Raw genomic sequence first — 26,582 nt, forward strand, 5'->3', positions numbered from 1 at the left:
AGACGTTATGATTTTATCTATTTGTACACTGGGACTATGATATCTTTTAAATAAAATAATTTTCTGATAGTTGGGGCGGGGGTGGGCCATGAGAATAGCAAAGTAATGGTTAATATGAAATCCAGGATAGTGGTTACCTGCAGTGTGGAGTGAGGGGTAAGATTGTGGAAAGGACCACGAGGTTTCAAAGGTGTTGGCAATATCTTTTTTTTTAAACTGGGGGGGAGGCATCAAGTATTCATTTTATTACTTTAAAATTTTTATTTATATATCATATAACATTGTATATCATATTCATGAACATTATGAATCTTCCCCATCATTGAGGTCTACTTTTATGTCATTTCATACAGTTTTATAATTTTACCATAAAGATTTTTTTGGTTAGAATTACTTCACTCTTTTTTTTTCTTTTAAATTTTTTAACATCTTTATTGGAGTATAGTTGCTTTACAATGGTGTGTTAGTTTCTGCTTTATAACAAAGTGAATCAGCTATACATATACATATATCCCCATATCTCTTCCCTCTTGCATCTCCCTCCCACCCTCCCTATCCCACCCTTCTAGGTGGTCACAAAACACGGGGCTGATCTCCCTGTGCTATGTGGCTGCTTCCCACTAGCTAGCTATTTTACATTTGGTAGTATATTTAATTCCATGACACTCTCTCACTTAGTCCCAGCTTACCCTTCCCTCCCTGTGTCTGCGTCTTTATTCCTGTCCTGCCCCTAGGTTCTTCAGAACCTTTTTTTTTTTTTTTTTAGATTCCATATATGTGTGACAATACGGTATTTGTTTTTTTCTTTCTGACTTACTTCACTCTGTATGACAGACTCTAGGTCCATCCACCTCTCTACAAATAACTCAATTTTGTTTCTTTTTATGGCTGAGTAATATTCCATTGTATATATGTGCCACATCTTCTTTACACAGTTGTCTGTCGATGGGAATTTAGGTTGCTTCCATGACCTGGCTATTGTAAATAGTGCTGCAATGAACATTGGGGTGCATGTGTCTTTTTGAATTATGGTTTTGTGTGGGTATATACCTGGTAGTGGGATTGCTGGGTTGTATGGGAGTTCTATTTTTAGTTTTTTAAGGAACCTCCATACTGTTCTCCATAGTGGCTGTATCGATTTACATTCCCACCAACAGTGCAAGAGGGTTCCCTTTTCTCCACACCCTCTCCAGCATTTGTCATTTGTAGATTTTCTGATGATACCCATTCTAACTGGTGTGAGGTGATACCTCATTGTAGTTTTGATTTGCATTTCTCTAATAATTAGTGATGTTGAGCAGCTTTTCATGTGCTTCTTGGCCATCTGTATGTCTTCTTTGGAGAAATGTCTATTTAGGTCTTCTGCCCATTTTTGGATTGAGTTGTTTGTTTTTTTAATACTGAGCTACATGAGCTGTTTATATATTTTGGAGATCAATCCTTTGTCCGTTGATTCGTTTGCAAATATTTTCTCCCATTCTGAGGGTTGTCTTTTCCTTTTCTTTATGGTTTCCTTTGCTGTGCAAAAGCTTTGAAGTTTCATTAGGTCCCATTTGTTTATTTTTGTTTTTATTTCCATTACTCTAGGAGGTGGATCAAAAAAGATCTTGCTGTGATTTATGTCAAAGAGTGTTCTTCCTATATTTTCCTCTAAGAGTTTTATAGTGTCCGGTCTTACATTTAGGTCTCTAATCCATTTTGAGTTTATTTTTGTGTATGGTGTTAGGGAGTGGTCTAATTTCATTCTTTTACATGTAGCTGTCCAGTTTTCCCAACACCACTTATTGAGGAGACTGTCTTTTCTCCATTGTATATCCTTGCCTCCTTTGTCATAGACTAGTTGACCATAGGTGCGTGGGTGTATCTCTGGGCTTTCTATCTTGTTCCATTGATCTATATTTCTGTTTTTGTGCCAGTGCCATATTGTCTTGATTACTGTAGCTTTGTAGTATAGTCTGAAGTCAGGGAGTCTGATTCCTCCAGCTCCGTTTTTTTCCCTCAAGGCTGCTTTGGCTATTCGGGGTCTTTTGTGTCTCCATACAAATTTTAAGATTTTTTGTTCTAGTTCTGTAAAAAATGCCATTGGTAATTTGATAGGGATTGCATTGAATCTGTAGATTGCTTTGGGTAGTATAGTCATTTTCACAATATTGATTCTTCCAATCCAAGAACATGGTATATCTCTCCATCTGTTTGTATCATCTTTAATTTCTTTTATCAGTGTCTTATAGTTTTCTGCATACAGGTCTTTTGTCTCCCTAGGTAGGTTTATTCCTAGGTATTTTATTCTTTTTGTTGCAATGGTAAATGGGAGTGTTTTCCATAATTTCTCTTTCAGATTTTTCATCATTAGTGTATAGGAATGCAAGAGATTTCTGTGCACTAATTTTGTATCCTGCAACTTTACCAAATTCATTGATGAGCTCTAGTAGTTTTCTGGTGGCATCTTTAGGATTCTCTAAGTATAGTATCACGCCATCTGCAAACAGTGACAGTTTTACTTCTTCTTTTCCAATTTGGATTCCTTTTATTTCTTTTTCTTCTCTGACTGCCGTGGCTAGGACTTCCAAAACTATGTTGAATAATAGTGGTGAGAGTGGACATCCTTGTCTTGTTCCTCATCTTAGAGGAAATGCCTTCAGTTTTTCACCATTGAGAATGATGTTTGCTGTGGGTTTGTCATATATGGCCTTTATTATGTTGAGGTAGGTTCCCTCTATGCCTACTTTCTGGAGAGTTTTTATCATAAATGGGTGTTGAATTTTGTCAAAAGCTTTTTCTGCATCTATTGAGATGATCATATGGTTTTTATTCTTCAATTTGTTAGTATGGTGTATCACATTGATTGATTTGCATATATTGAAGAATCCTTGCATCCCTGGGATAAATCCCACTTGATCATGGTGTATGATCCTTTTAATATGTTGTTGGATTCTGTTTGCTAGTATTTTCTTGAGGATTTTTGCATCTATGTTCATCAGTGATATAGATGTGTAATTTTCTTTTTTTGTGTATCTTTGTCTGGTTTTGGTATCAGGGTGACGGTGGCCTCATAGAATGAGTTTGGGACTGTTCCTCCCTCTGCAATTTTTTGGAAGAGTTTGAGAAGGATGGGTGTTAGCTCCTCTCTAAATGTTTGATAGAATTCACCTGTGAAGCCATCTGGTCCTGGACTTTTGTCTGTTGGAAGATTTTTTTTTTTTTTTTTTTTTTTTAATATTTCACCTTTTTTTTTTTTTTAACTTTGGGTTTATTTATTTTATTTATTTATTTATTTATGGCTGTGTTGGGTCTTCATTTCTGTGCAAGGGCTTTCCCTAGTTGCGGCTAGTGGGGGCCACTCTTCATCGTGGTGCACGGGCCTCTCGTTATCGCGGCCTCTCTTGTTGCGGAGCACAGGCTCCAGATGCGCAGGCTCAGTAATTGTGGCTCACGGGCCCAGTTGCTCTGCGGCATGTGGGATCCTCCCAGACCAGGGCTCGAACCCGTGTCCCCTGCACTGGCAGGCAGATTCTCCACCACTGCGCCACCAGGGAAGCCCTGTTGGAAGATTTTTAATCACAGTTTCAATTTCATTACTTGTGATTGGTCTGTTCATATTTTCTGTTTCTTCCTGGTTCAGTCTTGGGAGGTTATACCTTTCTAAGAATTTGTCCATTTCTCCCAAGTTGTCCATTTTATTGGCATAGTAGTAGTCTACTATGTAGTAGTAGTAGGCCACTACTACTATGTAGTAGTACTACATAGTAGTGGCCTGTAGTAGTCTCTTAGGATGCTTTGTATTTCTGTGGTGTCTGTTGTAACTTCTCCTTTTTCATTTCTAATTTTATTGATTTGAGTCCTCTCCCTCTTTTTCCTGATGAGTCTGGCTAATGGTTTATCAATTTTATCTTCTCAGAGAACCAGCTTTTAGTTTTATTGATCTTTGCTATTGTTTTCTTTGTTTCCATTTCATGTATTTCTGCTTTGATCTTTATGATTTCTTTCCTTCTGCTAACTTTGGGTTTTGTTTGTGTTTCTTTCTCTAGTTCCTTTAGGTGTAAGGTTAGATTGTTTATTTGAGGTTTTTCTTATTTCTTGAGGTAGGCTTGTACTGCTATAAACTTCCCTCTTAGAACTGCTTTTGCTGCATCCCATAGGTTTTGGATCATCATGTTTTTGTTGTAATTTGTTTCTAGGTATTTTTTGATTTCCTCTTTGATCTCTTCAGTGATCTTTTGGTTATTTAGTAGCGTATTGTTTAGCTTCCATGTTTTTGTGTTTTTTACGTTTTTTCCCTGTAATTGATTTCTAATCTCATAGCGTTGTGGTCAGAAAAGATGCTTGATATGATTTCAATTTTCTTAAATTGACTGAGGCTTGATTTGTGACCCAAGATGTGATCTATCCTGGAGAACGTTCCGTGTGCACTTGATAAGAAAGTGTAATCTGCTGTTTTTGGATGGAATGTCCTATAAATATCAATGAAATCTATCTGGTCTATTGTGTCATTTAAAGCTTGTGTTTCCTCATTAATTTCCTGTTTGGATGATCTGTCCTTTGGTGTAAGTGAGGTGTTAAAGTCCCCCACTATTATTGTGCTACTGTCGATTTCCTCTTTTATAGCTGTTAGCATTTGCCTTATGTATTGTGGTGTTCCTATGTTGGGTGCATATATATTTATAATTGTTATATAATCTTCTTGGGTTGAACACTTGATCATTATGTAATGTTCTTCTTTGTCTCTTGTAATAGTCTTTATTTTAAAGTCTATTTTGTCTGATATGAGAATTGCTACTCCAGCTTTCTTTTGATTTCCATTTGCATGGAATATCTTTTTCCATCCCCTCACTTTCAGTCTGTATGTGTCCCTAGGTCTGAAGTGGGTCTCTTGTAGACAGCATATATATGGGTCTTGTTTTTGTATCCATTCAGCGAGCCTGTGTCTTTTGGTTGGAGCATTTAATCCATTCATGTTTAAGGTGATTATTGATGTGTATGTTCCTATTACCATTTTCTTAATTGCTATGGGTTTGTTTTTGTAGGTCCTTTTCTTCTCTTGTGTTTCCCACTTAGAGAAGTTCCTTTAGCATTTGTTGTAGAGCTGGTCTGGTGGTGCTGAATTCTCTTAGCTTTTGCTTGTCTGTAAAGTTTTTGATTTCTCCATCGAATCTGAATGAGATCCTTGCCAGGTAGAGTAATCTTGGTTTTAGGCTCTTCCCTTTCATCACTTTAAATATGTCATGCCACTCCCTTCTGGCTTGTAGAGTTTCTGCTGAGAAATCAGCTGTTAACCTTATGGGAGTTCCCTTGTATGTTGTCGTTTTTCCCTTGTTGCTTTCAATAATTTTTCTTTGTCTTTAATTTTTGTCAGTTTGATTACTATGTGTCTCAGCATGTTTCTCCTTGGGTTTATCCTGCCTGGGACTCTCTGTGCTTCCTGGACTTGGGTGACTTATTTCCTTTATGGAAGTTTTTGACTATAATCTCTTCAAATATTTTCTCCTGTCCTTTCTCTCTCTCTTCTCCTTCTGGGACCCCTATAATGTGAATGTTGTTGCGTTTAATGTTCTCCCAGAGGTCTCTTAGGCTGTCTTCATTTCTTTTCATTCTTTTTTCTTTATTCTGTTCCACAGCAGTGAATTCCACCATACTGTTTTCCAGGTCACTTATCCGTTCTTCTGCCTCAGTTATTCTGCTATTGATTCCTTCTAGTGTAGTTTTCATTTCAGTTATTGTATTGCTCATCTCTGTTTGTTTGTTCTTTAATTCTTCTATGTGTTTGTTCTTTAATTCTTCTAGGTCTTTGTTAAACATTTCTTGCATTTTCTCGATCTTTACCTCCATTTTTTCCCCGAGGTCCTGGATCATCTTCACTATCATTATTCTGAATTCTTTTTCTGGAAGGTTGCCTATCTCCACTTCATTTAGTTTTTTTTCTGGGGTTTTATCTTGTTCCTTCATCTGGTACAAAGTCGTCTGCCTTTTCATTTTGTCTATCTTTCTGTGAATGTGGTTTTCCTTCCACAGGCTGCAAAATTGTAGTTCTTCTTGCTTCTGGTGTCTGCCCTCTCCCTTCGTGAAATTCTTAATAATTTTTGAGCAAATGTTCTGCATCTTCATTTTGTACTGGGCCTCAAAATGTATCTGGTAGAAATTGTTTTGATTAAACTAATAGCATTCTCTTCCTAGTATATTGCATTTTTTTTTCTTCTTGCAGTGTAGGTGGATATTGAGATAATCATAAGTTTTCCCTTTTAATATATGAATGTGGGAAATTACATTCATAGATTTTCCACCATAAATTATCTCTGCATTTATATCGTAAACTCAACAATAATGGATTTTTAAGAAGACTTAATTTTTTAAGAAAAGTTTTGAACTTATTTTAAAATTTTAAAGTAAAATTATGAAGATAATGTGGAGTTTCTGTATACCCCACACCCAGTTACCCCAATCATTAACATGTTATTGTTAATATGGTACATTTGTTATAATTAATGAATCAATAGTCCGTAGTTTATTCAGATTTCCTTGGTTTTTATCTAGTGTCCTTTTTCTGTTGAAGGATCCTACCCAGGATACTACACTGTATTTAGTTGTCTCCTTAGGTTCCTCTGGGCTGTGAGTTTCTTAGACTCTCCTTGTTTTGATGACTTTGACAGTTTTGAGGCATACTGATATTTTACAGAATCCTCCTCTGTTGGGATTTGTCTAATGTTTTTCTCATGATTAGACTGGGGTAATGTGTTTTTGAGAGGAAGACCACATAGGTATATTGCCATTTTCATCATTTCATTTCAAAGGTACATACATCAACATGACTTATCACTGTTGACATGATGACATTAATCACCTCCAGAGAGGGGAGAGGGGATGGAGGTTGAATAAATCACCAGTGGCCAATGATTTAATCAACCATGCCTAAGTAATAAGGCCTCCATAAAAATCCAAAAAGGGTGGGGTTGAGAGAGCTTTGGGGTTGGTGAATATGTGGTGATGCAGGGAGAATGGTGTGCCCAGAAAGAGCATGGAAGTTCTGTGCCCCTTCCCACATACTTGCCCTGTCATCTCTTTCATCTGGCTATTCCTGCGTTCTATCTTTTTAGATAGTAAGTTAACTTTTATTCTGAATTCTGTGAGCCACTGCAGAAAATTAATCAAATCCAAGGAGGGGGACATGGGAACCTCTTATTTATAGCCAGTTGGTCAGAAGCACAGGTGACAACCTGGACTTGAGATTGCAGCAAAAAATTGTGAGACATGCAAAGATAGAGGAAAATGTGACCCATACACTGGGAAAAAAAAAAGTCAACAAAAACTGCCTGTGAAAGCAACCAGATGTTGGTTTAACAGGCAAAGCCTTCAAAGTAGCCGTTATAAATATGTTCAAGGAATTAAAGGAAGTGATTAAAGAAGTAAAGGAAGGAATCAGGGCAATGTTATATCAAGTAGAGAATATCTTATTGATAGAAATAAGATACAAATTATTTAAAAAGAAACAAATGGAAATGCTGGAGTTAAAAAGTACAATAATTGAAATGAAAAATTCACTAGAGGGGACTTCCCTGGTGGCGCAGTGGTTAAGAATCTGCCTGCCAATGCAGGGGACACGGGTTCGAGCCCTGGTCCAGGAAGATCCCACATGCCGTGGAGCAACTAAGCCTGTGTGCCACGACTACTGAGCCTGCACTCTAGAGCCTACGAGCCACAACTCCTGTACACAACTACTGAGCCCACACGCCACAACTACTGAGCCTGTGTACTGCAACTATTGAAGTCCACGTGCCTAGAGCCCATGCTCTGCAACAAGAGAAGCCACCATAGTGAGAAGCCCGTGGACCGCAACGAAGAGTAGCCCCTGCTCGCCGTAGCCAGAGAAAGCCCGCACGCAGCAACAAAGACCTAACACAGCCAAAAATAATAAATAAATAAATAAATAAATTCACTAGAGTGCTCAGCAGTAGATGTAAATTGACAGAAGAAAGAACCAGCGAATCTTTTTAAAAAATAAATTTATTTTATTTATTTATGTTTGGCTGTGTTGGGTCTTCATTGCTGCATGTGGGCTTTCTCTACTTGTGGCGAGCGGGGGCTACTCTTCATTGTGGTTGTGTGGGCTTCTCATTGCAGTGGCTTCTCTTGTTGAGGAGCACGGGCTCTAGGTACACGGGCTTCAGTAGCTGTGGCACGCGGGCTCAGTAGTTGTGGCTCACGGGCTCTAGAGCGCAGGCTCAGTAGTTGTGGCACACGGGCTTAGTTGCTCCGTGGCATGTGAGATCTTCCTGGACCAGGGCTTGAACCCGTCTCCCCTGCATTGGTAGGTGGATTCTTAACCACTGTGCCACCAGGGAAGTCCCAGAACCAGCAAATTTGAAGATAGATTGATAGAGATTATGTAATCCAAAGAACAGAGAGGAAAACAATGAAGAAAAATTAACAGAGCCTCAGAGAAATGTCGGACACCATTAAACACATCAACATATGTGAAATGGTAGTACCGGAAGGAGAGAAGAGAGAAAGGAACAGAAAAAATATTTGAAGAAATAATAGCTGAAAACGTCCCAGATTATAGCAAAACAATCACTTTCACATCCAGGAATCCAATGAACTCCAAATAAAATACATTCACCAAGTTCCACAAACAGACACAGCATAGTAAAATGCCTAAAGCCAAAGACAAGGAGTGAATCTTGAAAGCAGCAGGAGAATAATACCTCATTTCTTATTCATAAGAGCCAAAAGGTAGAAGCAATCAAAATGACCATTCACTTATGAATGGATAAACAAAAGGTGGTATAGCTACATAATGGAATACTATTCAGCCCTAAAAAGGAATGAAGTACTGATACATGCTAAAACATGGATGCACCTTGAAAACAAAAACATTATACTAAGTGAAAGAACAAGTCACAAAACACCACATGTTATATGATTCCATTTATATGAAGTGTCCAGAATAGGCAAATCTAAAGAGACAGAAACCAGATTAATGGTTGCTTAGGGCTGGGGTAGATAGGAGTATAGGGTGGTGATAGCCTAAGTATATAGGGTTTCTTTTTGATGTGATGAAAGTGTTTTTAAATTCACTGCAGTGATGGTTGCACATATCTGTGAATATACTAAAAACTATTAAGTTTTACACTTTAAATTGTTTGGGCTGTGGATTATATCTCAATAAAGTTGCTTTTAAAAAATAAAAAAAAAGAACCACAGTGACATGGAACTAGATAACCCAGCTTGCTCTCAAGAGCTCCCAGACCCTGAGAGTGGTATCCTCAGAGACCTTTCCACACCCCCTAGAACATGGGTATTATCACCACGATTCTCATTTCATGTATGAGAAAACATACTCAGTGAAAACAAATTTCATGTATTCATCCAACAAACAATCCTTGAGGCCAATGAGGTGGCCCTGATACTGAGCAGGGCCTTGTGGGGCTCCTGGGCACAAAGCCTTTCTGTGTTCCCATTTCTTTGATTACAGGAAACAGCCTTCATTCAGCCTCCATGACCTTCCTTGAGTTCCAATGGGCAGATTCAAGCAGTTGTTAATTAGGGAAGGGAGGGGATGCAAGACCAGGGAGAAACAAACATTCAAGAGCAGCCTTGGGGCAAGGTCCTGTTTCCCCATCAACGGATACACAAAACAATATCTTTGAGCTATTTTGCAGATACTGAAACCCCTCCAGGTGGGAAAAGTTAAGATTAAGGATGGTATGCTGCCCACAAGCATGCAGACCCCAGACCAGTTGGACCTGAGGGTTGATGATGCTGACTTCTGAGGCAGGAGATAGATGGGCTCCAGGCTAGGCATTTATAACTGGCCTCCTATTCACACCTCCTGCGGTGAGAAGAAGATGAGCAGCAAGCCGGACATTCATTACCGGCCGTTTACATTTCCTGAAGCAAGAGACAAACGGGCTCCAGGACTACATATTTATGACCGGACTCCTGTCTATATTTTGAGATCTGCACCTCAATATAAAAACCAGCAACAGGAATAGGGTAAATAACCAGACATTGGACACTTTTATGGCAGGGACAGAGAGGGGCTAAACCCTGTTAAAAGATCAAGAGGTCATACATTTCCCATCCTTGGGGCCAGGGAGACATTGCACATGCGCAGAAAGGCTCCTTGGGGTCAAAAAGGAGGGGGCACCACCCCATAATATGTGATACTAAGGCCATCCCATAGGCCTCTGGGCTGTAATCCATATTGGAAAAAAGTTGCGCACGCATGTTGGGGAGGGTCCTAGGGCAGGTCAGGTGTGGAAACAGAAACCAGATAATTGGCCAAAGGTAATCAAAGACCTGGAAGAACTGCCCTATATAAATGACTTAACCGCCTCTTTACTGCACTCCTCCTCATTAGGGAGGATGCCCACACTCTTACTCTCTGGGTGTGCATCTCTGCCTTGCTTCTTTTTTTTTTTTGAATTTTATTTTATTTATTTTTATACAGCAGGTTCTTATTAGTTATCTATTTTATACATATTAGTGTACATATGTCAGTCCCAATCTCCCAATTCATCCCACCACCCCTGCCACTTTCCCCCCTTCTGCCTTGCTTCTATCTTAACTAAACAAACTGTTTCTCTGTGTGCTCTCCCACTTGTTATTGTGCTACGTCTCTAATAATAAACATTGTACCTGTTTTTACAGTTTTTGCCTCCGTGAGAAATGCATTTTTCACTGGGGGCAAAAGCCAGGGGGTGTGGTGGCTAGGATTCCTGGTTTTTATCCAGGCTACCCAGGTTCAATTCCTGGGCAGGGAATTAACATCTTGCTTCACGCCACCACTCACTGCTGCCTCTCCGAGATCACTCCTACTTACCTCACCACCAACCCATCAGAAGAATGTCCACAAGCTGATCACGCCCTCTTTGAACAATTACTATAAAACTTCTCACTATCTTCTCCAAGTGGGGGGATGCACGGTTTTGAAGGCATTAGCCAGTTGTGGCCCCCTTTGCCTGGGAAACCAATAAAGCTATTCTTTTCTACTTCACCCAAAACTCCGTCTCCGAGATTCAATTCAGCCCTTGTGTACAGAGAAGCTGAGCTTTTGGCATCAGCCCTGCCTAAGGGCCCACAGTGAAGAAGAGGTGAAAGGAGGGATGGTTCCCAGGTCACCTGCCCCCCTGCTGCAGGCTCTGCCTTTCTGGGCCTGAGCTTCAGCAGCCGTGTTAGAACTCCTGGGTCCCATGAGGCTCCCAGGACTTTGGGGGCACTAAGGGCCTTTTCTGAGGCCATAAGGCTCTCAGACAGTTTTTGGTGCTTCTGGAGCAGTACAGGCCCCACAGCAACCGGAGGTTTGATGCAGACTCCTGGGAGCAGCCAGCACTCATTCCCCAGCTTGGGAAGCCCTGTGGTGGCTGGGGTCTGGTCTCGCTCTTGCTCCCAAAGTCATACATACAATCCGACAGCAAGGACCTCTGCTCTGAGCTCAGGGTCCTGCTCAGCCTGGATGCAGAAGGTGGAGAAGTTCCTCCCTCAGAGGATGCTGGAGTGTGGAGGTGTGGGTAGGGTGTTGAGGGGCTTCTTGGTGTAGGAATTAGTGATGAGCTGTGCTTAGATTTCCATGTGACCATGAGGCCAAAATGTGGGGTTTTCTCTAATGGGCAGAGGGCATGGGAGTCTTGTCCCTTCCCTCCTGCAGAGTTGGGTCAATCTCCCCTCTGCCCTCCCCCATTACTTGTCTCCTCAGGCTCCCTTTCATGCAGGGCCCCAAAGGAGAATCTTGGCATGTCTTGTGAGAGGCGAGAGACTTTAGCAATGCAGAGAATTCTGGAGGCTGAAAGGCAGAGGAAAGGTCTTTTAGTTTTCAGAATCCCAGATTTACCCCGTCTGGCTGTGCAACCTTGGGCAATCATGGCAGCACTCTGAGACTCAGTTGCCCTGGGTGTTAAATGGCTCCTTCTGCACGGCCCGTCTTGGAGGGAAATAATTCAAGAGGGAGGCAGTAAGTAGTAGCAATTCCCCAGGCGAGACCAGGAGGCTCAGCCCGCGGAGCTGGGGCAAAGACAAGTCCAAGGGTGGGTCAAAAGGGGGCCTGGGTCATTTTCTACTCGGGGCTTCAGTGAGGATGGCCCGCAGCAGCGTGGGCGACTCAGCCGGGGCCGCACACCTGGCAGCTGTGGGACACTCACTCGGGTCGGGCGTACACACCCTGCACCGGGGAGGGGGTGGAGGCGGGCGCGGGAAGGGGCGGGCCCTCGCTGGGCTGGGCGGAGCGGCAGCCGCGGTCGGGAGGGCAGGTAGGCCTGGGCGCGCGATGGGGCGCGGGAGTCCATCCGGCGGGCAGCGCGCGGCGAGTGGACGCGCACGGCTGGCGGAACGCAGGCAGCGCCGAGGGCAGCCAGGCGAACGCTGGGGCTTCGGCGGGGCCTGTCGGAGGCGGGGCAGGAAGGCCCGTGCAGCGCCTTAGCCTCGCCGGGCGTGGGGAGGGGGCTCGGCCCGCGGTCCCCGCTGGGGGTGCCCCCCCACCCCAGGCCTCTTCAGAGGACACGTGTCAGTACGTTGTCGTCTCACCCCATGTCATAGCCCCTCCCCCAGGCCTGGAATCCCCCGTCCGTCAGGCTCCATTATCCCCAGGCCCAACCCCCCGCTGACCCGCGCGCGGTCCCAGCCGGATCCCTCTCCTCCCTGGCCCGTCTCCCTGGGCGGCGAGCGGCCCGGCGCCTGCAGAAGACACTCGTCAGCACGTTCTTACCCCTGTCATCTCATCCCTCTGCCTAACTCACCCCAGGCCTAGGGACTCCGGCCCATTGTCCCCGGACCCAGCCCCTCGCTGACCGCAGGCTCGGCCCTAGCCCCCGCCCGGCGCGTCCCCCCCGGCAACGCGCCGCGACCCGGGATGCAGCCCGCAAGCTGGGCGACCGTCAGGGAGGCGGCGGGCCGTGACGTGCTGGCCGCCGACCTCCGCTGCAGCTTCTTCGCCTCGGCCCTGCAGAGCTACAAGCGCGACTCGGTACTGCGGCCCTTCCCCGCATCCTATGCCCGCCACGACTGCAAGGACTTTGAGGCCCTGGTGAGTGTACTTTTCCCCTGTGCTGTCCACTGCTTCTCAGGGCACGTTGTCTGTGGAACTCCTGTTAGTGATGGTGCCAGCCCCCGGACTTAACATTCCTAGCCTGGCCTTGGGGAAGGTTTGTTTCCAGGAGCTAAGAACGCTCCCGACAACCTTCACACTCCCAGGTGACTCCCAGGGGTGAAGTGAGGAATTCAACAGTTGCATAGGCCTCCACAACATTTCCTAGTGTGGCTTAGGGTGTTGATCTGAATCAGCCGGTTCTGCTAAATAGGAAGTTATCTATCCCTTTGCAAATAATGAGACACCATAAGTCACCAAAGCCACCCGGACCTCATTTTCAGATGAGGTAATATGTGGCCAGTACTTTTATAAATTATAACATATGTACAGTACACATGTGAGCTGTTATTTCTCTGATGATTCAGGAGGCACTTAATTTCTTGCAGAGTTCACCTCAGGGTCAGCATTCCAGATATTAGTTATCTTTGTAATCCAAATGTTTGGAATTACCTAGAAAAATATAACTTGCCAAAATTGATTCTGTAAGAAATACAAAGTCAAAAGCCTATAATCATTAAAGACATTGAATTAGTAGTCAAAGATTTTCCCTCAGAGAAAACTCCAGGCCTACCCAGTTTCATTGGTGAGTTCTACCAATCACTGAGGGAATAAGTAATTCCAGCTTTACACAATTCTTCCAGTGTATTGAAAAATAGGGTAGTGTAATCTTGATACTAAATCTAATAAGAATGATACAAGAAAAGAAAATTAAAGGCCAATGTCACTCAAGAGTACAAATTTAGAAATCCTCTATAAAATATTAGGATCCTGAAACTAGCAATATATAAGAACAATTTCTTATTAATAGGTTGGGTTTATCCCAGGAATACAAAATTAGTTCAACATTAGAAAATCTCTTAATATTATGAACCACATTAACAGAATGTTGATCGTGTTTAGAATCAACATGTTTAAAATTATCTCCGATGAGGTGGTCAGTATTGGGTGACCCTCTTTGCTATCGCTCCCAGGTGGTCAAGGGACAAAGGCCCAGCCTCCTGTCCCCTACCTGGTCCATTGCAGCTTAGACTGGGGATGTGTTGAGGGCACCTCAGGTCTTGACCACAGTGCACAGGGGTTTCGGGTACGGAGAGTGGGAGGTTGGAGAAAGAGGCAAGCAGATTGACTTCCCCCATGGTTTGTTCTGCAAATTCAGATATTTAATTTTGTGAGTTTGTGATATCAGAGTGTTGGGGATGAAACTTTCTTCAGTTTTGTCAGTGGATATTTATGGAGCTCCTGTTGTGGGCCAGGTGCTGAGAATACAGAATTAAAGACTCAAGGAGAGGTTAACAGTCTGATCAGCTATACTATGGGTTAAGCCCTATATATACAACATGGAAGCCCAGAGCAGGACTCCAGGCCTTGGCAGTAGGCTGGAATCAGGGAGCACTAACCAGGGGCGGTTATGATGCCCTGCTGAGTCCCCAGGGACATGGAGGATTTCGAGGAGCAGAGAGGAGGAAAGGGGTATTCCAGGAGGAGTAGCAGGATGGGCAGAAAGCCAGGACCTCACCAGGAAGGATAAGTCTGTACTTTAGTGTGGCTTTCATGGGGAACAGAAAGAGATGAGGCCAACCGGAGCAAGCAGGACTGGGCATGTCCTGCCCAGATGTGTAGACTTTATCCTTCGGCTGTGAGGTCATTGGTGACATCCAGGATGCATTTCTGAAAGACCCTTCTGGTGGCAGGGTGACAGAGGGATCTGTTCAGGAGGAGTAGAGAGAGGAGGAGAGATTGGGGGGTCAGAGGGACCAAACTCACCAGAGATGATGCCTCACAATGCGCTTTATTAATTTTTGCCAAGAAACATCCCAATGGATTAGAATGCTCAGTGTGTTCTCTTTCTGCTGGAACAGAATCGGGTTACTTTGATGAATATGGGATAAATACAAAGGGATCTTTGGAATTGCTTTGATTTATTCATGCCTTTTAAAAATTTCGTTTTAATTACACAAGTAATGTTTGATTATATTCTTGTTATAAAAAACTCAAGTGATAAAGTATAAGCTCCTCTGATAGAGCTCACCCTGTCCCATATCCTTCCCCATAGGTATCACTGCTCTCAGTTTGAGGCATACCCTTCCTCCCATACCTGTAATCCCTTAGGAGAGCATTGGCAATATGGGTAGCCCCAAATAGCCACCTCCTCGGTAGAGACAGACTGTCCTGCACATGGGGCTCCCTTTGGGGACAGTTTTAGACAATGCACTCTTTCTCTTGGGGGCCACTGGAGAAACACAGACAGATTCTTACCATCCCACCCTGTTGCTGTATTCCTTATTGGGCACCGGTGTTAGGGAAATTAGCCCAGGCCATGCAGATTCTTGGCTTTCTGTTAGGCATGGCTTTCAGGAGCTCTTTCTGAGGAGAGGCCCCCCACCAGGCAGGACCTGGCACGACCTCTGGGGGCAGGAACATTCTTAGATAAACACGCTTTAGGTTTCGTTTTGCCACATGTTAACATGAGTTAAAGAAAAGCTGTCCAGAACTTAGCATCTAACCTGTGTCTCTCTGACTCAAAGGTTAACTTTTTTAAAAAATAAATTATTTATTTATTTATTTATTTATTTATTTATTTATGGCTGTGTTGGGTCTTCATTGCTGCGCGTGGGCTTTATTTTTAGTTGCGGTGAGCGGTGGCTACTCTTCATTGCTGTGGGCGGGCTTCTCATTGCGGTGGCTTCTCTTGTTGCGGAGCACGGGCTCTAAGTGTGCGGGCTTCAGTAGTTGTGGCACATGGGCTCAATAGTTGTGGCTCGCGGGCTCTAGAGCGCAGTCTCAGTAGTTGTGGTGCACGGGCTTAGTTGCTCCGTGGCATGTGGAATCTTCCTGGACCAGGGCTGGAACCTGTGTCCCCTGCATTGGCAGTATTCTTAACCACTGTGCCACCAGCGAAGTCCCTCTCAGATTACCTTTTTATTTCTGTTCTCAGGAGGACTACGTGTAACTTGTTTAACCTTCCTAACAACTCAGCGATGTAGGTTCTATTATCATCTCTGTCACCATCAGCTAATCAGTATATGTGCTGGTGGCAGACGTCCTCCAGCTCCAGGTGATGCCGGTGTGTAGTCAGGGTAGAGAACCACCCCTTTAAAGGGTTCCCGTGATGACTCTTTTTATGAAGCGGACTCTTGTAGACTTTCACCCCTAATCTGTTTTAGTAAATCTGGATTTTCATACCTTAGGTTTATGCAAAGCAAGGTGTACCTGTATGTAACTGTGCAGTCCATCTTTCCCACCTTCATCTCAGCGGCCCACCACCTCCACCCATCCTGCCCACCCCACTTCCAGGTGTCACTCTGTTTGTCAGGTCCCCAAGGCTGGTGACCTTGGCTATACCTTTGGTTCATTTCCTTACAGCACCTCCACCCACAACTAGTAACTATGGCCTTTGGCATCTTCCTAGACAAGGAGTTTTTCAGATGTTCTTTCCTGCTGCCAGCCCTTCTAGGACAACATTGCTTAACACCTAAACCTGAGTATCCCCACCTTTTCCTGGTGGTAAGAATCACTTGTGGCAACTTCTGTAAACACAGATTCTTGGGCTGCCTCCCCAGGAGATTATGATCTGGATTGTTGCAAAGTGTCCACTGGGCTGTCCTGCCGCCTCCTGACTCAAAGCAAGGAGATTGAATTGTCTCCTTCTAAGGTCACTGGTCCTCTCTCTCCTCTGCTCACCCCCTGCTGGTTCCCTGTCCTTGGCTTCTCAGTCACCCAGACCACCTCTTTCCTGAAACTTCCTTTCTCAAACCCCTGTGACCGCCCCGCACCGCCCAACATTCAGGACTTGCCCAGGCTCCCTCAGCCACTTCTCCAACTGAATCCTTCCTTATTCCTCAGAGCAGAGGCTGCGAAAATGTGGCCTGTGGGATGACAGGTTTTGTTTGTCCTCTGGTCTTTTAGAAATTCAGAAATTAAAAAAAAAGTGGGGGGGGGATTCCCTGGTGGTCCAGTGGTTAGGACTGTACCCTTCCTCTGCAGGGGGCATGGGTTCCATCCCTGGTCCATCAGGGAACTAAGATCCTGCAAGCTTTCAGGTGTGGCCAAAAAAAAAAAAAAAAAAATGCAGCTTACTGATTTCTTTTAAAAAGAAAAAAAATCTGAGGCTCCATAGTTTGGGTAGAGGTTGCCCTTGGGCAGAAAGCAGCTGGAGCTGGGGGGTTGGTGGCTGGACCCTTTGCTAGGCCAGGGGTCTCCAGTTCGACACAGTCCTTACTGTTCTTTCCTAGATAACCCCTTACTCATTTTCATCACCTCTCTGGCCCTGGGGACATTTGAGCCCTGGACCACCTTTTGGGACATGCACTGTTTCCTTCTCTGCCTCCTCACCATGTTCTTTCCCACTGGGAATGCTCTTTCTCAAATTCCTCCCCCTCACTCCAGGTCCCACTCTCATCCTACTTGCTTTGAAAACCTTTCCCTTTGCCTTCCCCCCAGCCCCCAGAAACGCCTGCCTTCCTCCTGCCACTTTCTCCTCAAGCCAGTTGTTGATAAATGCCTTCCACTGTCACCAACTGTGGTTCATAACTCTTGTCTAGATGGAGGGTTTTCTGTCTCCTGACCCTGCCCCATACTACACATGACATACATCTTTCTCCCTACCTTTGACAGGGCTTAAGTATACCCAGTGGCAGTCTTGGTTGTGTTATTCAAGAAACATACCTAAAGCTTCCCAAGCAGCCTCTTAAAGTCCTACTTGGATTGACTCTTTGGGCTAAAATATTCAGTCCATTACTAAATTTCTCCATTGATTTGGTAAGAGAGCATCACAGAGAATGGACTCTGGAGTCAGGCCACCTGGCTTCACGTCTCTGACTTGCCAAGGAATAGAGTGTGACCCTAGGCAAGGTACTTAACCTTTCTAAGCCTCAGTTTCCTCACTTGTATGTATGTATGTATGTATTTATTTATGTTTTAAAATTAAAAAAAATTCTTTTATTGAGGTTTAGTTGATTTACAGTATTATATAAGTTTCAGGTGTATAACAGTGATTCACAATTTTTAAAGGTTATACTCCATTTATAATTATTATAAAATATTGGTTTATTCCCTGCACTGTACAACATATCCTTGTAGCTTGTCTAGTTTGTACATAGTAGTTTGTACCTCGTAATCCCATACCGCTCTTCTGCCCCTCCCCCCTTCCTTCTTCCCACTGATAACCACTAGTTCTTTATATCTGTGAGTCTGTTGCTATTTTGTTATATTCACTAGTTTTATTTTTTAGATTCCACATATAAGTGATATCATTTGTCTTTCTCTGTTGGACTTATTTCACTTAACATAATACCCTCCAAGTCCATCCATGTTGTTGCATATGGCAAATTTTCATTCTTTTTTATGGCTGAGTAGTATTCCATAGTGTGTGTGTGTGTGTGTGTGTGTGTGTGTGTATACACACACACACAAACACCTATCTTCTTTATCCATTCATCTGCTGATGGACACTTAGGTTGCTTCCATATCTTGACTATTGTAAATAATGCTGCTATGAACGTTGGGACGCATGTGTCTTCTCAAATTAGTGTTTTCCTTTTCTTCAGATATATACCTAGGAGTGGTAGGTGGGTAGGTAGGTAGATAGCCATTCTGACCCGTGTGAGGTGATACCTCATTGTGATTTTGATTTGCATGTCTCTGGTGATCATCTTTAAGCTAGGCTGTCGTGAGGATAAAATGAGACGAGACATGCACAGCATTTAGCCCAGTGCCTGGCACATGGTAAGGCCTCAACAAATCGTAGCTATTACTATCTCATTCTGAACTTCATGTCAGGTTGCAGGCTGGCCTCTGGGACTCCAGGATATGTAAGATGTGGTTGGCCCTCAGGAAGCGTTTGTCTTAAGCAGATTTGAGATGGTCCCAGAGAGTCAAGGACCAACCTGGGATTCTGCACTGAGCACAAGGGGAGCACAGAGGTCATGGGGGGTCCGGGACAGGGCAGGTGACTTTAGGCTGGCTTTGAAGACTGAATGTCATGCTGGGCAGCTGCAGAAGCACAGGGGAGGAGAGACATAGGGCAGCTGAGGAACAACATGGGGGGAGCAGGTGGGAAGTCTGTGGCAGGAGGTGCTCTTAGGCAGAGGCCAGCCCAGATTCTGAAGGGCCTTGTTAAGGGGAGGGTTGCTAGATTTAGCAGATTAAAAAATATAGACCGAAATACAAATTTGAACTTCAGAGAAGCAACAAATAATTTTTTTAGCACAGGTATGCCCCAAATGTTGCATGGGTTATATTATATTTAAAAAAAAATTGTTGTCTATCTGAAATTCAAATGTAACTGAGCAGACTGTATGTTATCTGGCTGCCCGGGAGGAGAGCTCGCACAGTTAACCTCCCTCGTTGCCATCCACGTCCCTGACTACACGCTGGTTGCCAGATAAAATACAGTCTCTACCTGGTCCTCAGAAAGCCCTGCTCAAATACAGACAGGTTTGGTCACAAGAGGAAGAATCCTGTTAACTTTTTGTAGCAGATTGACTTTTCAGAGTAGCTTGAAAAGTGAAACAGGACTTTAGGGAGGTCAGCTGAGGGGTTAAGAGCGGGGACAACGAGGGCAGCCCTGCAGGACACACAGGCAGCAGTGGGCAGGCAGCAGTGTGTCTGACGGCCTGAGCCCTGGAAGAGGCCTGGGCCCAGCTCAGAGTTGGGAGAGTTCTCTCCCACTTCCACAGACTGAACCCCTGAAAGGGGCCTGGGTTAACTGACGGTCCTTTTGTGAGGCCCCCTGTGCCTTGATCTGGACTGTTGGCAAAGGCTGCAGCTCACAGGTGGGATTTGAGAGCAGTGATGGGAATGGTAATCCCAGTGGTAATCCCAATGGGAGAGAAGACTGCTCTGGCTCTGGCATAACAGGTGTGGACCAGCAGTAGAAAAGAGGGACAGGGGAGGCCGAGGTGTACCTGAGGGTATGTCATTCGGAATGCATCTTCAGGTACCCTCAGTGGCTCCATGTTGCCTACAGAACAAAGGCCAGAGTCCCCAAGGGGGATACAAGGCCCTTCACTGGCTGATCTCAAGTCACCTCACTCCTGTTCCTCCTGGCGACCCCTCCCCCATACTCTAGGCTCCAGGCATACCGAACTGTTTGCAGTTAATGATGACAACAATCGTGGCAGTCCCACTAACTTAATACCTTCCTGTTGCTCTAAGCACTGCACTAGTTTAACTTGGTTAACCTTCACTGGCATCCTGTGAAGTGGCTCACATTGTCCCAATTATATGTTTGAGGAAACTGAGACACAGGAGGTTAACTCACCCAGGTCACACAGCTAGTAAGGGGTGTAAGAGCCCAGGTTTGGACCTGGGCCGCCCAGGAGGAGGGCTCGCACAGTTAACCTCCCTCGTTGCCATCCACATCCCTGACTACATGCTGCACTTCCGTGCTTCTGTGCCTTTGCCTGTCCAACCCGATCACACGACACCTCCCCTTTGAAGACTTTCCTGACCACTCCCTTTTCTCAGAGCGCCTACCCAACAGGAGTCCTGCCTGGTCCCTTTTGTAGTTTGTATCCGTCTTTGTTATCACAGTGAATTTTTTTTTTTTATAAATTCTATTTATTTATTTATTTTTATATTTATTTTTGGCTGTGTTGGGTCTTCGTTTCTGTGCGAGGGCTTTCTCTAGTTGCGGCGAGCGGGGGCCACTCTTCATCGCGGTGCGCGGGCCTCTCACTATCGCGGCCTCTCTTGTTGCGGAGCACAGGCTCCAGACGCGCAGGCTCAGTAGTTGTGGCCCACGGGCCTAGTTGCTCCGCGGCATGTGGGATCTTCCCAGACCAGGGCTCGAACCCGTGTCCCCTGCATTAGCAGGCAGATTCTCAACCATTGCGCCACCAGGGAAGCCCGTGAATAGTTTTAAGTCATAATTATTTACCTTTCTGCCTCCCTGCTGTGTAGCATCAACACTTGTGGAGCATCTACACATCCATGTTTTTATTTATTTATTTATTTATTTGTAACATCTTTATTGGAGTATAATTGCTTTACAGTGGTGTGTTAGTTTATGTTTTATAACAAAGTGAATCAGGTATACATATACATATATCCCCATATCCCCTCCCTCTGCATCTCCCTCCCACCCTCCTTATCCCACCCCTCTAGGTGGTCACAAAGCACGGAGCTGATCTCCCTGTGACATGCAGCTTCTTCCCACTAGCTAGCTATTTTACATTTGGTAGTGTGTGTATGTCCATGCCACTCTCTCACTTAGTCCCAGCTTACCCTTCCCCCTTCCCTTGTCCTCAAGTCCATTCTCTACGTCCGCATCTTTATTCGTGTCCTATCCCTAGGTTCTTCACAACCATTTTTTTTTTTTAGATTCCATATATATGTGTTAGCATACGGTATTTGTTCTTCTCTTTCTGACTTACTTCACTCTGTATGACAGACTCTAGATCCACCCACCTCACTACAAATAACTCAATTTTGTTTCTTTTTATGGCTGAGTAATATTCCATTGTATATATGTGCCACATCTTCTTTATCCATTCATCTGTCAGTGGACACTTAGGTTGCTTCCATGTCCTGGCTATTGTAAATAGAGCTGCAGTGAACATTGTGGTACATGACTCTTTTTGAATTATGTTTTCTCAGGGTATCTGCCCAGTAGTGGGATTGCTGGGTCATATGGTAGTTCTATTTTTAGTTTTTTAAGGAACCTCCATACTGTTCTCCATAGTGGCTGTATCAATTTACATTCCCACCAACAGTGCAAGAGGGTTCCCTTTTCTCCACACCCTCTCCAGCATTTATTGTTTGTAGATTTTTTGATGATGGCCATTCTGACTGGTGTGAAGTGATACCTCATTGTAGTTTTGATTTGCATTTCTCTAATAATTAGTGATGTTGAGCATTCTTTCATGTGTTTGTTGGCCGTCTGTATATCTTCTTTGGAGAAAGGTCTATTTCGTTCTTCTGCCCATTTTTCACATCCATGTTTTTAAATTGGATCCTCACGGATGGCCTGCAAGGCATGTAGAGATAGTTTTTTCAGAAGCCTGAGGCTATTGATTGAATCTTTAGAAATAGAGACAGGAATAAAGCAGCCCTGAAAGGTTTCTGATTTTCAACTACAGGGTTAAGAAATAAACCCCCCAAGGTTGGGAACAGTGAACTATCTAGAAAGAGGGGAAAAAGCTACTGGTATTCATGAAGTACCAACTACATCCCTAGGAAAGGTATGTGTTGTCCAGGGAGAAATACAAAGAAGAACAGAAATGGACATACACTGTATAGACCAGACCCTGAGATTCTGTTACCTTCTTTAATCTTCCTGACAATCCACATGGAGATAGTGGGGTTCCTGTGTTAGAGAGGAGATCGAGGCTCAGCCAGGTCTAGTGCTTTGCCTAAGGAGCAGGGATTCAATCTGAGATCTGTCTGCTCTTTCCTCTACATCCAGGAAACAGGAGAACTAGAAAAACACAAGACAGTCCTTGGTCTCTGCGAGTCCTGGCCATTCTGGGGAGAGAGTATTGGGGCTGAGTGCTTTAGGGTTTTGGAGGAGAAGGGGGTGCCTGGGTTGGTGGAGGTGGGGAAGGGGCGCTCCAGGGGACTGAGTGAGCAAAGCTTGGAGGAGGTATGTTCACAGATGGCACCAGTCTGCAGTGGTGTTTTAAATGCCATGCTGGAGAGATCTGGCTTCTAGTCAGTTTTAGTTTCTGAGCAAAAGCTACAGATACCTTGTAGCTCTCTGCTAGTCCAGGTCCACGGTCCCTTATCAGAAATCCTGGCACCAAATCTGTTTCGGAGTTGATCCTGCCTGATTTTACAAAGGCAGTATTGTCCACCTCAAGACACCTGTCACAGGCCACACCGGGTACCAGCCTAAATCAGAAGGCTCTGGGATGGATCACAGCTCACAGGAGGGCATTCCATTTCTGCAGAAGTCCTTGCTATGGTCCACATAGAGGTCCAGGAGCTCGTCTTGCCCCCGAGAGTGACAGCTCAGGTGTAAGGAGATGAGATTCACGTTGGGTGGCTGCAGGAACTGCACTGGTCTAATGAAGCCCCATGTTCCATGGAGGCTGGTCCCTCTAGTAAGAACACCATAGACATAGCTGCCAGTGTCCTCACAAAAAGTCACCACACTCAGGGAAACCCAAAACCATGGATTCCCCACTCACTTTCCTCCAGTCCAGATGCAGTTACCGTTCTGGGTCATCTTTACCAAAAGCAGCGTTGCCTGGTTCTGTATGTAGTTGCTATATTACCTTTGTCTGGTCTACAGGGGAACAGGTTAACAGAAAATTAACTCGTGCTGAAGGGAAAAGGCTTTGTAACCCTTTACCCACATGTGTATATACCATGTATTTGGTAACACCTCCAGCGGGGTGCATCTCATAATCAGGTATTAATAGTCCTGCAGCAAAATGCATCTCATCAGTAGTAACACAAAGTGGGATAATTAAGATTAAACGAAACTCACATCAGCTCAGGTTAGGTTTTGTACCAGTTGAATTACAGAATACCTTCCAGTGTTCAGAACATTTGGAGTTGGGCAGTATTTGGAAAGGGATCGTAAACCTGTTGCATTTCCCTCTGAAGAAATTCCTCGGAACATGAAAGAAGTGCAGGTCGCCTGCCTTACCACTAGAGGGCACCAGGGGTTACTATCATTTTGTCCAGGATCTTTGCTAACGGAGGTTTTCCTCACTTCAGCTTGCAGATGCCAGTAAGCTACCCAACCTGAAAGAACTTCTCCAGTCCTCAGGAGACAAAGACACATGGGCCTGGGACCTGGTGAGCTGGATTTTATCCTCAAAGGTCCTGACAATCCACAGTGCAGGAAAGTCAGAGGTGAGACTTTGGTCTATAGGATCACAGATTCCTGGGCCTGGAGGGCTCTGGGACCTCTTTGTGCACCAGCATGACCTGGGAAGCTTATTGAAAATGCAGATTCCTGGACCTTGTGTCCCCAGAAATTCTGATTCTGTGTCTAGAGTGGGGCCCAGGAACTTGTACACTGGCAGTACGAAGCTGTGTTCTCCCTCTTACTAGCGGGACCTTGAGCAGGTTACTGGGTGCATTTCAGTACCTCAGTTTCCTCATCTGTAAAACGGGGATAATAATAGTATACTTCCATCAGGGAACTGGCTGTGAGAATTAAATGAATTTTCTCACTTAGAACAATGCCTAAGGGCACATGCTAGGGGCTCAGTAAAAGTTGGGTATCACAAGCACCCCAGGTACTTCTGACAAGGGTGGACCAAACATTCCAGCTGTCAGGAAGCAAAGAGGCAGAACCCGAAGTGGTGGAAATCCTCGGGCTCTGGGTTCAAATCCCACTCCCATCTGTTATTGAGTCTTCTTTTCCCCATTTGTAAATTGAGAATATTAATAGTTACCTTAGAAGGGAGCTATAATAGAATGTGTCTCACCCGCAGTATAGTGTCTGGCACAGGTCAGATATTCCATAATTTGGCTTCCCTTGCTTGGCTGTGATCTCACAGGGACGGGCTGGGATGACAGGGATCAGAGTGTAGGACAGGCACATCCCTGATCAGGTGTTCTTTCCTGTAAGCGGCAGCAGGAGTTTGTACTGTTCCTCACTTAATCAGTTTTAATTGAAGAGCATTCAATTTTATAAGTTCCTGCTAAAGACAGAAATCCTCCTTAAGTGGCATAGAATTTGGCATCTCGGTTTCTGGTGTCTAGGAACATCCTCCATCCATGTTCGATGGTAAGATAACATAAACAGCCCTGGAGTGGGAGTCAGGAGACCTGTATTCAGGTCGGGCTGGGCTGCTAACTCCTAGATGATCTCTGCGTTTCATTTTTGTCATCTGTTAAATTTAGATTTATTCATTCATTTACTCATTCCTCATAAGGGCATCAAGCGCCTACTGGAGTTGGGTGCTATTGGTAAAGTAGATAAGGCACTTGCTCCTTGATTTTTGATTATAGTAGTGGAAATCCTCAGGCTCTGGGTTCAAACCCCACTCCCATCTGTTAAGTTCCATTAAAATATGGAGTGTTGGGACCCAGGATTATCAACTTTCTATTGTGCCCAAGTAAGGATATTGTCTACCATGTATCATTTTATAAAACGATATTTTAATGCAAAAAAAAAGGATGGTCCTGACCTCAGAATAAAGGACAGTTCTTCCAAAGAAAGGATCATGGCAACCTTACATCAATGTAAATATATCTGTTAAATTGCCCTTATTTTTGTCATTTAATCACAACCCAGAGAAAACTTTAACACAGACTGGCTTTGGTCTGTGACGTACTGTTTGGAAATCTTGGAAATTGTGTGGTCTCTGCCCTGAAGAGGATTATTACCCTTTAGGAAGGAGCTTACCCTTCTGTATCAGTTAACTTTCGTTGCATAACAAACCATCCCCCAAATCTACTGGCTTAAAACAACACTGATTGCTTCTCGTGATTCTGTGGGTTGGCTGGGTGGTTCTTATTAGTGGGGCCGGCTCACCTGGGGCTGATCTAGGGTAGCCTCACTTATGTGTGTGGGGCTTCAGCTGGGATGGCTGCTGTGGTTGGGGCCTTCCTCTACGAGGCTGTCATCCTGTAGAAGGTTAGCAGGGCTTGTGAAGGGTTCCCAGCAGCAGACAAGGAAGGGCAAGCTCTTTTCAAGTCTCTGTTTGCCATATGTTTACCAAGGGAAGTCACAATGGCCAAGCCCAGATTTAAGGGGTGGAGAAATAGATTCCATCTCCTGATGAAATCTTGGTGGAATTCCACCTGCAAAGTCACATTGCAGAGGGGTGAATGGACAGGGATGGGAGGAAAAATTTTTGTGGCCATTTTTGTAATTTATCACACTTTTCTACCTCCTAAGATTATTGTAAAGATGGAATGCAGGAAACAGATGTGAAAGTGTAATGAAAATTAGAAGTGATCTTTAGTTAGAAGGAGCAATTCGTGCTTCTCAGTTAGCCTACTGTAGGGGAAAATATTGTTAGAGGAAAGCAGCCTTGAGCTATAAGCTCTGAGCTTGTTTATAAACTGATGTTCTTATTCCTGTGAAGCCAGTTCTTCTCATGAGCAGAGCCCATAGGCGTTAAAGCCGAGGCTTTGGGAGGCCATTTTGGCAGCACATTTAACCAACTTCCCAAATAAAACTTCAACTTCTTGCATGTTTTCAAGTTTGAAAAGATCCAAAAGCTGACTGGTGCCCCTCACACGCCTGTCCCCGTGCCGGACTTCCTGTTTGAAATTGAGTACTCCGAGCCAGCCAACGCCAAATTTTATGAGACCAGAGGAGAACGAGACCTAATCTACGCCTTCCATGGGAGCCGCCTAGAAAACTTCCATTCCATCATCCACAGTGGCCTGCACTGCCACCTGAACAAGGTGGGGCCCAAGGCTGCTGACATGGGGGGGGGGGGTGTGTCAGGGCTGGTAGGGGTGAGGGTGGGTGGGTTCACTAAGGCCTTGCCACTCAAAGTGTGGTCTGCAGACCAGCAGCAGCAGCATTGCTCGGGAGCCTGCGAAAAGGCAGAATCCTGGGCCCACCTGACCTTCTGAGTCAGAACCTGCCTTT

The 26,582-nt window shown here is 44.5% G+C and overlaps 1 protein-coding gene across 6 annotated transcripts in view; it reads left to right on the plus strand.

Moving 5' to 3' along the window:
• The first annotated feature begins 12,206 nt into the window (after window positions 1-12,206).
• Window positions 12,207-26,582, plus strand: part of PARP16 (poly(ADP-ribose) polymerase family member 16) — a 37,309-nt gene continuing 22,933 nt past the window's right edge. For 5 of the 6 annotated variants that reach the window (XM_059913016.1, XM_059913017.1, XM_059913013.1 and 2 more), the window contains exons 1-3: window positions 12,250-13,012; window positions 23,741-23,878; window positions 26,186-26,392. In XM_059913016.1, coding sequence (XP_059768999.1) covers window positions 12,839-13,012; window positions 23,741-23,878; window positions 26,186-26,392 — 519 coding nt within the window. In that variant the 5' untranslated portion in view covers window positions 12,250-12,838. The other variant, XM_059913011.1, reaches the window with a different exon arrangement.

Source organism: Balaenoptera ricei, chromosome 2 (assembly GCF_028023285.1).
Source record: "Balaenoptera ricei isolate mBalRic1 chromosome 2, mBalRic1.hap2, whole genome shotgun sequence".
Lineage (NCBI taxonomy): Eukaryota > Metazoa > Chordata > Mammalia > Artiodactyla > Balaenopteridae > Balaenoptera > Balaenoptera ricei.